A 12,023-nucleotide genomic window follows, 5' to 3' on the forward strand; every position below is an offset into this window, starting at 1 on the left:
TTGGTCTGGCTTCAAGAGAAACACTGACTTGAGCCACCTGATAGGACACAGGTCAGAGTCATGTGGTGGAGAGAATATTCAGGTAGGAAGTATTGTTCAGTCCTCGGCCTTTCATACTTGGCATGGCAGCTGCTTCTCACTCCCAGAGGGACCTGCTGGGACCCTGAAGGTTTGGGGCCCTGAAGGTCGGCATATGGCCCTGCTCAGGGAACCAACTCATAAAAATTGGAGCATTTGGGCCCTAAAGCATTTTGGGTCTTCGTGTATAAGGAGCAGGACTCCGGCAGAGAGCTGAACATGAGCCCAGTTTGGGACCAGATACAGACATGGTGCGTTTCTTTCATGAAGTCATTGGTCTGATGGACCAGGAGGAAAGGAGGGAACTGTTTGATTCTAGTACAGTACCCAGGAAAAAAAAACAAAAAGCCTTTTGATTTAAAGTAGGAAGAGGCTTGTGTTCCATCCATGCAAGTGAAAGGCACGAGGACTCTCAGGAAACACCCAGGCTAACTAGCTACAGCTGGCCACATCTAGCATGCTTGGACCTGCCTTCCGACCAGAGAGACACAGCCACGGGACAGGTAAATCTTAAATTCCCGTGTGGCTGTGGTGCCACTGGGAGGTCCTGGCTGTTAAACGGAGCCAGAGGATGTTCAGCCAGAGGATGTTGGATCTCTTTCTGTAGTTGTTCTTTTTCTTCTTCTTCTTCTTTTTTTTTAAATAATTCTTCAGAGTTGCAAATATCTGAAACTCTTTACTAGAGAGTTAGGGCGCTATCCTGCTAGGCTCTGGTAGGGCTGTTGAGGGGAGGCAGTAAGGAAGATAAAAGTCTGTAGTGAGGCTAAGAAACAGACGGTGCAATTTCTTCTCTGAACTCTCTTGCCCTGTGAACTTGAGTGCCCCTGGGCCACACCATCTATGAGCTCTGGCATGAGTAAAATGTCGAGTTCCTGTTTGATGGGTAGTAAGGTTGCCTGGGACTTGGCTTTGTTTCTCTCGCAGGACAGCACTGGAATAGACACACGCCTTTAAGTTTCTCTGGAGAGTTACCTAGTGGTGGGCTTGCTAGAGGATAGAACGTGATCAATTCTAGTAAAAACTCTCAAATAACTGTATACTCCCGCTGACAGTGTCTGGAGTCTGTTTTCCTCCCTCCCCTCTTCTCTCTCCACTCTTTCAGTCTCCTCCCTCCTCTCTCTCTCTCTCTCTCTCTCTCTCTCTCTCCTTAGCTTTCTTTCTCCTCTCATCTCCATCCCCTCCATCCCCCTCTCCCCGCCCCTCTATTTTGCTATTTTCTTCATGGGTATAAAATGTTATCTGACCACTGTCCTACGATTTACTGTATGTTTTCATATTGGCCAGTCAGTCTTTTTCCTGTGAACTGTAGGGGTTGTTTCAGCTGTTCTTACTGATTTACAGGATTTTACTGAGATTGCTGAACCCTTCAATGAGCCTTGCAAGTATTTTTCTAAACCTCCAGCTTCCCCTCTTTTCAGGTACCTTCAGCAGAAATGGAAATATTTTGTAATTTTTAAAGCAACTAAATCTGTCACATTTGACTTTCCCTGTGTCCCCTCAAAGTCTTTCTGTAGTCATTCACGGGCTTCAACTGCGGATGCTGTTCTGTCAAACGAGGCATCACATGGATGGGTTTAGGTAAGAGGCGGGTTCATAGCACATGGGGGACAGACATTCAGGTCTCTGTGGCCCCACTGAAGCTGAGCCTAGTAAGAACCGTGAGAATCAGGCGCAGATGTTTGCTTTGGGAAAACTGAACAGCCGTGACATTTCAGTGACTGCTGCCTCCACAGGACCACTGTGTCCTCCGATTGGCAGCACAGCCTTATACAGATGCTAATTTTCTCTGGTCTCTGTTCTTTCCTTAGAGGCAGCACCTGTGTACAGTCTCTTTGTGTTCATCTTACCTAGGTGTCTCTGTTCTCTCTACCCCCCTCCCCCTTACAATATCAGCTCCATAGATCTCCAGGGTACCATTTAGGAAAAGATGCTAATAGACTCCAGAAGAGGAGAAAAGCGACTTTTCTACAAACCTGGGAGGTTTCATTGTACTGAAATATTTTTTTCTCCTGGGTCAGGGCTGTCTTGTCAGTTCTCAATACTTTTGGACTCTAGAAGCAAATGAACTGGTTCTAAGTCTTCTGAAGGCATTAAATATGCTTTTTGTTTGTTTGCTTGCTTGTTGTTGTTTTGTTGTTCGAGACAGGGTTTCTCTGTGTAACAGTACTAGCTGTCCTGGAACTCTCTTTGTAGACCAGGCTGGCCTCGAACTCACAGAGATCCACCTGCCTCTGCCTCCTGTGTGCTGGGATTAAAGGGGTGTCCAGAATCAACATGCTTTTTAATAGCTTCAATCAGAAGTCCCTGCAAATCAGAAAATAAAGCAAAATGAAACCAAATAAGATGATAATTTTTTTTTTTTTGTATTCTTAGAATACAGAAGTCTGAAGGACTCAGGACAACTGTCTCGTGGCCACCCCTTGCTCGGTTGGAGAACTCAGAGTTTAAGTTTGCTTGATTTCAGCTCCTGGACAGTTTTTTAAATTGTTATTTGAAGATAATCAGAGCCAGGTGGTTACACCAAAGTGCTCTGGCACTGGGCTGCGAATATCAACCTGGTGGCCTGCACAGAGGCTGCCTGCTCTCTTCATAGTCAAGGTGGCTTCAGGTCTGCAGACTTATTTCCTTGGCTCTCTGGTCAGCTTTCTGTAGCCAAGATTATTTTTCTCTCTCAAGCTAAGTCAGGATCTTCAGAAATCTGCGTGCCTTATGTTGTCAGACACTTGACAATGTGACAGGGAAGGGTCCTCTACTTTCTCCCACAGCCACAGATGTGAAATGAATATTCAGAAGTGTGAAGGCATCAAAGGCTCCTGGGCTGGGAATTCTCCTTCGCTTTATAGTTGGCTGACACCTACAAGTCAGAGGAACAAGAGACTCACGGTTATCTTAATCTTTGCCTTTTAAATATTCTCAGGCGATAAGCCTGCTTCCTTTGGGCTCACTGAAGATCTCATACTGAGAAGGGAGATAATATTGTATCTCGGGAGGCCTTTCTACAGCTGCGAGAGGATTTTCTTTCCATTTGTGGGCCCTGCCTCATCTGATCCTTACAGCCTATCTGAGAAGACAAGCAGAAAGGTGCCGTTTCACATGTGGGGTTTGAGGTTTAGACAATGCTGAGAAGGGATGGGCCCCAGGTCACACAACACTGCTCAAGTTTATATATGCATGACAAACAAAACAAACAAAACAAAACAAAAAAGCAGTCATGCTAGTGTGGTGCTCAACATTTTGTGTCTGTTTTAACTGAGAGTGTAGGTCGTTCCATCCAAACAAAAACGGTTTAAGAATAGACTTAAGATTACAATGAGAAGGCTTGGGAGTGTAGCTCAGTGCTGGAGCTCTTGCCTGCTGCATGCAAGGTCCTGAATTTAAGCTTTATCACTGGAAGAAGAAAGAAGGAAAGTCGGGGGAGACCGCTGTTAGGGAGCCAGCTTTAGATGAACTCCACCTCATTCATATTTATGATCTGGGCAGGCTTCATTTAAAGGGGATTTTAAAGTACAAGCTCATATCAGCCTTTTATTAGAGAGCATCCCCAGACAGCGGAGCCAGACATCAAAGGGCCCTGTGAGCGAACACAAACCTGTAAAGATGCTGGAGAGCTAACCTGAAGACCGCTCCTTGTCTGCTGGACATTACCAACACATGGGGGCTCGCTTCTTTTTTAGAAGTATGAAAATCCGGCTAATTCAAACATGCATTTATTCTTAAAGACTCCAGAGGAATTTTTCATACAAATAAACTTTTAAAAATAGTTAAATAGTTGTAACCCCCCCCCCAGCCCACCCCCACAGTACCTTACTCTTTGAAGTCAGGATGGTTCCAAATTCCTGGTCCTCCTATTTCATCCTCCTGAGCGCTGTGCCACCAGGCCTAGCTTTAAAATAAATGATTAATATAAAATAAACTATTAATATTAATGAAGCATAATGTGCCTGTAAAAAAGGTTCAGTGCATAAGAGTACATAGCCTAAGCGATTTTCACATAATGAACACGCACATGCAGCAGCCACTGCTATGAAGAAGTAAGCCTGCCTCGTCACTGTTCTCCATCCATCTCCAGATAACCAGCACCCTGATTTCTGCCGCCAGTGATTTCCCTCTCCTAGTTTGCACCGCGTCTGAATGGAGTTCTGCAGTATCCCTCTGTCTGGCTTCTTTGCTTACGTTATTCTACATTGTGCTGGTTTGCTCATTTTTGCTGTCCTATGGTATGGCACTGTACTGTCTTGAATAAATATACTGTAGTCAGTATGACTCTGTATTCTTCCGTGCTGAGATTCCATATCTTCTCCAGCATTGGCAGTTCCGTTCTTTTCCTACAGGATTGTGGGCAGCGGGATACTTCACTGTGGTTTTAGCATCCGGTTCCAAGTATTTTTCAGATGCTGATTGGTCCTTTGGGTATTATCTTGTATAAAGTGTGTGCTTGCTACATTTTGCTTTTCTTTCTTTGTGGAATTTTAATTTTTAAAAGTGATTCATAGGAATTTAAAATATGGAAAGCCCATAAGAATGTCATTGGGTCTGTGGAATGTGCAGGTATCTTCTCCCAGACTGGAGGGCGAAGGCTTTTAAAGGAGGGCCGAGGATTCAGGACACAGAATGTAAAAAGAGACATTTGGATATAGGCAAAGGGACCCAGATCTTGTCACCTTTAAGTATGTTAAAACTTTCTTGCTGTAGGCTTTATACAATCAACTTGATGTGCCGGAGAAACTTAGATCCCTTCCAGAATTCATGTTGAAAGTTAATCCCCTCCAGCCCAGGTGCTGAAATGGTGAAAGGATTTAAAAAGGGGGGGGGGGTGCTTTGAAGAGATGATGAGGTCAGTAGGGTTCCTTCCTTCCTTGTTAATGAGTTCATAGTTCTTATGAAAGATGTTTCATGGAGCAGGTAGCAAGGTTGCTCTTCCATAGTTTGCTTTGTGAGGACATAGCAAGAAGTGCCAAATGTGGGCACTGCACTCTGGGACATCCCCAGCCTCCAGAACTCTAAGAAATAACTTTCTGTTCTCGATAAATAACGCAGTCTCAGACATTTTGTTCTCAGCATGACAAAATGTACCTAGACAGACTTTCCGATGGCAGATCATTTAAGATAGATGTAGACAGAAATTGGAAACAGAGGCCTAATCTGAGTTAAATGAATGGCATAGAAGGACTCACGGTATACAGCAATAACAGAAGGCAGGCAGGGGCATCTTTGGGAAACAGAAGAGCTTTAAGAGTGCAGAATACAAGGGGGAGTGAGCGAGAAGCTCTTGCAAAATGAGACTAAGACCTTGCCCAACTAGGAGCCCCTTTTGTGGAGGTCTGCAAGCCTCAGCTGAGGAGAGGGCTTAATGCAAATGTTCCGTTAGCCACCAGGGCTTATTCTTCCTGGCAGGAGGGTTGCAGCCTCTACGGTCCTCCTCTCTCCTTCCTTGGCAGAGCTTGCCATTTGCTCCTGGCACAGGGTGGCAGGGCGGGGGAGCGGCTGCTTCACCTTCAGCTTTTGTATTAGGGGACTATAGCCACGGGAGGCTTCCTGCCAGCAGGAGGTCTAACTCATAGAGTCTGCTGAATGCTGTGCTTAGGATGACTCCCAAGTTCAGGGTAGGAGCGGGAATTCCTTTCCAACCCCAGGGCACAATCAGTTTATACACACAGGGTCCTGGAATTTAATTACCCATCTTATCTCAGCTCGCATAGCTGCAACTGCGGCTCATGGTTATAAAAGTATCTGGTTCTTTACAATCCAGCCGGCAGTCAGAGCCTGGTGCCCTCCGGACAGTGATTAATTGGTGAGGGTGGGACCTGGGGAAATCCTTTCCCCTCCCTTCAGTTCTGCTAAATTGGCTTTGAACTCACAAGAGTATTTCGGACAAAGATTATGTGTCCTCCCACCCGCTCCCCGCTCTCTCTCATCGGCACCTTTTCCCTGTGAGTTTACCACTCTCGTGAGTTTACGTTTGTTCGGTTAACCATGACCCATGTTTTCCTATCTGCTCCACTGGGCTTCGGTGTGATTTATTCTTCCTTCAGCTCTTGACGATGAAATTAGCAGCTCGGAACACTCTCCTTTGTTCTAAAGTTTGTGGAAAGGCTCTTCCATTGTTCTTCCCAGGGTATAAGTGCAATTGTATATTTTTCTTAAGATGTCAAAAAGGAGATAAGCTAAAACCTTTGAGATGAATGACCGTCTAAGCATCTAAGTATTACAACACCACACACATTCCTTTGTGTCCTCCACTCATTCAGGGTGGTGCCTCACAAAATCATTTGTTTAATGACGTCTATGCATCCTTGTTAGTAAGTTTTTCATTATCATGATGAAATACCAGAGAAGGTAATTGGAAATGAGGAAATATTTATTTTAGGTCATAGTTTCAAGTTTTGGTTCAAGTTAACTAGAGCTATTGTTTTAGGCCTGAGGTGAGGAAGAATATCATGGTTGCAGGAATATATGGCAGTGGTTACACACCTTATGGTGGCCAGGACACAAAGTAATGATATGGTCCCCAAGGGCGTGGCCCAAGTGACCTATGATTTCATCTAGGATTCATATTGCGTAGTTCTGCCTGCTCTGAGCAGTCTACTCAAACTGTGAATCTGTCAGTGCTTTGAACCGTTAGGTCACAACCCTTATGACATCATCATCTTTAGAAACACCCCCACAAGTACCCAAAGACATGCTTCATTAATCTTCTAGGTGTCTCTTAACTTAATCAAATAAACAACTAAGATTAACCTTCTTGATATCATAAGTTATTTGTCTATTCTCCCAGAATTTATATTGTTTCAGTTATTGTAAATGGTTATTGATCAGTCTTGTCCAATTTCATGCTACACTCTGTTGAGTAATATCACACCCTAGGCTCTCCAGGAAATGGCTCTAAAAGAAATTTGCCTTTAGGGAGTTTATTCCTTTCTGCTTTAAAGATCAAATTTGCCTCCCTGATCAGCACTCTGTCAGTCAGGTTTCTGTGACTGTAACAAAATGCCTGTGGCAGTCAACATAGAAAGAAGAGATGTTTGTTCTGGTTTAGAGGTTTATTCCATAGCCACTGGACCATGTTGCCTTTGGCCCTACGGTGACACTGATGCAGCTACATTAATGGGAGCCCATGTTTCAGGAAACTGATCCCCTCATGAGAAGTCAGAAAAAGAAAGAAGGTCAGACCAACATCGTGCAGTCCTTTTGAGGGAGGGCGTGTCCCCAATTCCCTAAACCCCCCACTGAGTGTTACTAAAGGTTTTCATAATCTTTAATAGTGCTAAGCTGAGGACCAGGCTTTAACATGTGGGCAATTAGGAAATATGCCATAATCAAGTTCTAGGAAAGGGACAGTGAAGACAATCAGACAGACACCTGACTACTGAAAACTCATAAAAGGCCTCAGCCAGCACATGAGGAGCCCTGGAACTGAAATAGCTTCAGAGTTGTACTGAAATGAGGAGGAATGGCAGGCCTTTGACGATTCCACATGGATCAGTCGCTAACTGGGTTGACATAGCAGCGACTCTCTGACTTTGGGACATCGATTTTAAAAGATTTGTTTGTTTATTTGCTTGTTTATTTATTTATTTATTTATTGAAGGTATGAGTGCTCTGTCTGCACGCATGCTTACATTCCAGAAGAGGTCATCAGGTCCCATTATAGAAGGCTGTAAGCTACTATGTGGTTGCTGGGAATGAACACAGGACCTCTGGAAGAACAGCCAGTGCTCTTAACCACTGAGCCGTCTCTCCAGCCTGAGTGAAAGAGAGCCGTATCTGTGAGCTGGAAGCCACCAGCATTCTTAGAATGAATGAAGATTCCAGTCATAAAATATCGTGTGTGTGTGTGTGTGTGTGTGTGTGTGTGTGTTATAGGCTGAATTCACCAGGAGCAGTAAATACATAGTGTCCACTACATATCATTTCTAGAGGTGAATTCCTGTTTCATAGGGTTTAGGCAGATTCATAGAGTAGTTATTGTCAACAATATTCCTAAGTGTTTGTGGTCAAATGCCATCTTAATTTAGATTCTCGTATCTTAAGTAGACTCTTAGCAAAATGACAAAGAGAATTTATTGGAGCACTGATATTAGAATCATTCATCGGTTTATTCAGTATATATTGTATTATAGAGAAAGCAGAGTTGAGAACACTGAAGGACGCTGCTCATTTTGTACCTTCCAGCGTCAACACTGTCAACAACTACTCAAATTGTTCTGACGTGTACTTATGGAACAAATAGATCATAAGACTTCCTACGGAGCTGAGAAAATAAAGGAAACCAGGCATGTGAATTGATGGTTGCCTCAAATTGCGTTTTTTTCAGAGTGGCTAAATCAATGAAGGTCCCTGTGTATGAGACCCCTGCTGGATGGAGATTCTTCTCGAACCTGATGGACTCTGGACGATGCTCTCTGTGTGGAGAAGAGAGCTTTGGCACTGGTAGGCTGGGTGGGGCTATGTGTTAGCTGCAGTTCTGCAAACCCATTGGAGATTTGTAAATCTTTCTGTGCATCAAAGGCTGGGGAAGAATTACTTAGAGACCAAAGAAACAAACAAAACTCAGAGAAACCCATTAGGATGAGTATATGGACACATCACTTTGGATATCACTAAAAAAAAAAGTTCCTTTTTTAAAAAAAAGAAGTTCTGTTATGAGAATTTAAAAGTAAGTGTAGCCGAATATTATATTAATCATACCTCCCAATTTCCAGTATTATTAACTCATGGTCAGTCCAGTCTCTCTCTCTCTCTGCCTTTTTTTTTTTTTTTTTTTGAGACTGTTTCTTTGGGTAACTCTGTAGATCAGACTGGCCTCAAACTCACAAAGATCCGCCTGCCTTTGCCTCTTGAGTGCTGGAATTAAAGGCGTACACCGCCACTGCCCAGCCACGGTCAGTCTTTTTATCATTATTTGATAATAATTGTACTTTGTAGTAGTGAAGACCGATTTTTGCTCTTTTCATTTGCTAGACAAGTGGTCTATCACTTCTAAACTAAACCTTTTAAATTTGGAGTTAGGGCCTTACTACACAAACTAGCTTTGAACATGAGATCTTGGCCCCCAGAGTAGATTACAGGGGAGCTTCATTGTGTTGTTTTGTTTGTTTGTTTGTTTTCAGACAAGGTCTTTCTGTGTATCTGAAGCTAGTCTAGAATTCACTATATAAATCAGGCTGGCCTCAAATTTGAACTTTTTATCTTCCTGCCTTTGCCTCCTGAGTGTTTGGCAAGTGCTCCCATGCCCCTCCTTCCCTGTTTTGGTAAATTAATCATCAACATGGCTTTCTCTACTCTCGCCACAAAGTTACCTTTCCTGACTGTTATGAAGTAACCTCCTGCCCCCCCCCACCACCAAAATATCTCCATCAGATTGCTTGAAGGCATATATCTGGGCATTTTCTTGATTGAATGACTGACATAAGAGGGTCTAGCCAACAAGAGGTGGTGTCATTCCTGGGAACGTAGTCCTGGCTTGTTAAGAAAGTGGGCTAGGCAAGCCATGGGGAGCAAGCTAGTGAGCACCCTTACCAGCATTCCTCCAGGGCATCTACTGCAGTTCCTGCCCCCGGCTTCCTGCCTTGAGCCCCCGCCTTGACTTCACTCATGGTGGACTATAAGCTGTAAAAGGAAATAAACTTTTCTCCCCAGCTGCTTTTTCTCATGGTCTCTATCAAAGTAACAGAAACCTAAGACACGTGTCAACAGGGATCATCTAAACTTAAGCACAAAAAGAAAAGAATAAACCAAATTAGATGAGTGCACATGAAATCTTCAAGTCAACATCTTTGGTCATAGGGGGTCTAACAGTGTATCTGGAGTTGCATAAGAAAAAGAGACCATGAAGGATAAATGTTTGAAAAGGTAGTGATTATTTTCCAAAATTAACTACAAATATAGTCTCAGAAACATGAGAGTTAAAAAGCAAGAGTTCAGAGTTTGCCTAAGGGCTGGCATTTGCTACCTCTGAACACAGGGACAGGTAGAGGAGAGAGTATCAAAAGATAGAACTGGAAATATCATGAGAAGGGCGTTTCTGATGCCTATTGCCTTAGACATTGAGCCCCAAGGAGACACAGCTTAGACTCTCAGCTAGCTGGGCAGTGAGAACGCCACACCCCCACATGTGGGAAGTGAGCCTGCAGGTGCTTTCAGCAAGTTTTGCTTTGGGCTAGTGATGCTGACTGCAACACAAAGGATGGACTGGATAGGGATTTAAAAAACTTACACTTTGGGAGTTGTCTGTCATTTTCCTTTCAAAGAACACAAGAGATTTTTTTTTCTCATGTCAAGGGCTTTAAAATTGTTGCATCCTCTGCCATTTTTCCGGGTTAGAATGTTAGCCTACTTTGATAGATGGAGTCTCTGAGCCCAAGGAAGAGTGAAATGGCTTTCCCAGGGTGCCAGAGCCTGGAAGAAGTCTGCATTTTTGTTAAATCCAACAGAACTAAAACAGTTCTCTGTCTCTTCGGTGTAGACCGTGCTTGTCAATCTTCCCGTGAAAATAATGACTTCTTCTGCCTCTGAAGGAGCTGAAAGTATGCAGTGCCTGCAGGAGCATGGCGCTGAATCTAAAAAAGAGAAATGGCTTCCTTCAGCTTCTGTATCAGGCTTCCTTAATACCAGGTTTTTGGAAGGCTCTGAGCTGGCTGTATCAGAATCACAGGGAAGCTTGGTTTTATATATATATATATGTTTCTGTCCTATACCAACCTCAAATTCCTGAGAGTGATTCAAAATTGTGCCATGGGTCTTTGCTTTTTAAAGAAGAACGTTTAAGTAGTTCTGGTGCACATCCAAGGAATAAGGATGAGATATCGGTGTTTTTGCTTTGCATCAGGACCAGGAGAGTGCGTCTGAGTTTCCACAGTGAGTTCAATTAAGCAGTCAGTACAAGGACACAGACACAGAAGGCTTGTGACTCACATCCAGGGCTCTTGTTTGACACTGAAGCCAACCATGTGGCTTCTATGTCCCTTATTTCCAACTTATAGATATTGGTTCATCCTAAGAGCTATCTCTCTATGTTAAAACATGGCTTTCAGAATCAACAGCTAAGCATATGAAGAGCAATGGAGAGATGATAGAGTCAGAGAAGCTTCTAAAGTGTACTTCAGCTTTCTAAAGTAGCGGCCTTTGCCAGATTCCCTGGGGCATGGAAGTGAGTACCAACCAAGAATGTCCAATGCAGTGCCAAGAAAGCTTGGAAATAAGACTTGACCTCAGCTCAAGGATGCCAAGACATTGCCCAGGGGTTAGATCCACAAGGAGCAAGATATATCCTGAATAGAAATGTCCCTGCTGACGTCTCTGGTTCACAGGGTGTGCCAAAGTAGCAGGCTGGTAGACTGATCTGTGTTCAGGCTTCTCTTGTGTGAGAAGATCCAGGCTCCAGACAGTAGGCACCACATTCATTGCTATATCAAAGAAACTGGATAATAGAGACCAAGTCATCACCAAGTGTTAGGACCAGGTGTCCACCATGCCCCAGGAAGGATCTAGAAAGCTGTTTCACTGGGGGTGGGACATTTTGCACATACTCAGTCAAACAGAGGATTATTCATCTAAGTGGCGTTTGGGCTTCTTCTTCCAATTTTAAAGGAATCTGGACTTATTCCAAACACAAAGAGAATGTACTAATATACTAAAATAAGGATTTTTTTTTAAATAAGCCAAAACTTGGGACTTTTTGTTTTTTCACTGTTGAGTGTTCCTCTGTTTTTTCATCATTAGCATTGGTTTTCTAAGAGGCCATGTTGTTTTCAGAGCATCTGGGTTGTCCTAACCCAGAGTTTCTGAGTTTGCCATGGCACAGGCAATGCTGAAGAATTGCCGTCTATGTGGAAGAACTTCAGGCTTGACCTCCAGCTTTAATTGCATAGCAACAAAGGCCCTCATACCTGCCAAAGAAAACCTGCAGTTCTGCAATGTTGATCATTTCTAAGCAAGAATGCTAC

General features: G+C 43.6%; 1 protein-coding gene across 1 annotated transcript in view; it reads left to right on the forward strand.

Moving 5' to 3' along the window:
• The window catches only part of Pgm5 (phosphoglucomutase 5), a 155,732-nt gene that overhangs the window by 86,406 nt on the left and 57,303 nt on the right, over positions 1 to 12,023 (forward strand). The window contains exon 7 of the mRNA XM_041660998.1: positions 8,393 to 8,508. Coding sequence (XP_041516932.1) covers positions 8,393 to 8,508 — 116 coding nt within the window. The remainder of the gene's footprint in view (positions 1 to 8,392; positions 8,509 to 12,023) is intronic.

Source organism: Microtus oregoni, unplaced genomic scaffold (assembly GCF_018167655.1).
Source record: "Microtus oregoni isolate MIOR12 unplaced genomic scaffold, Mior012 000012F_ref0000307, whole genome shotgun sequence".
In the NCBI taxonomy this organism is placed as follows: Eukaryota; Metazoa; Chordata; class Mammalia; order Rodentia; family Cricetidae; genus Microtus; species Microtus oregoni.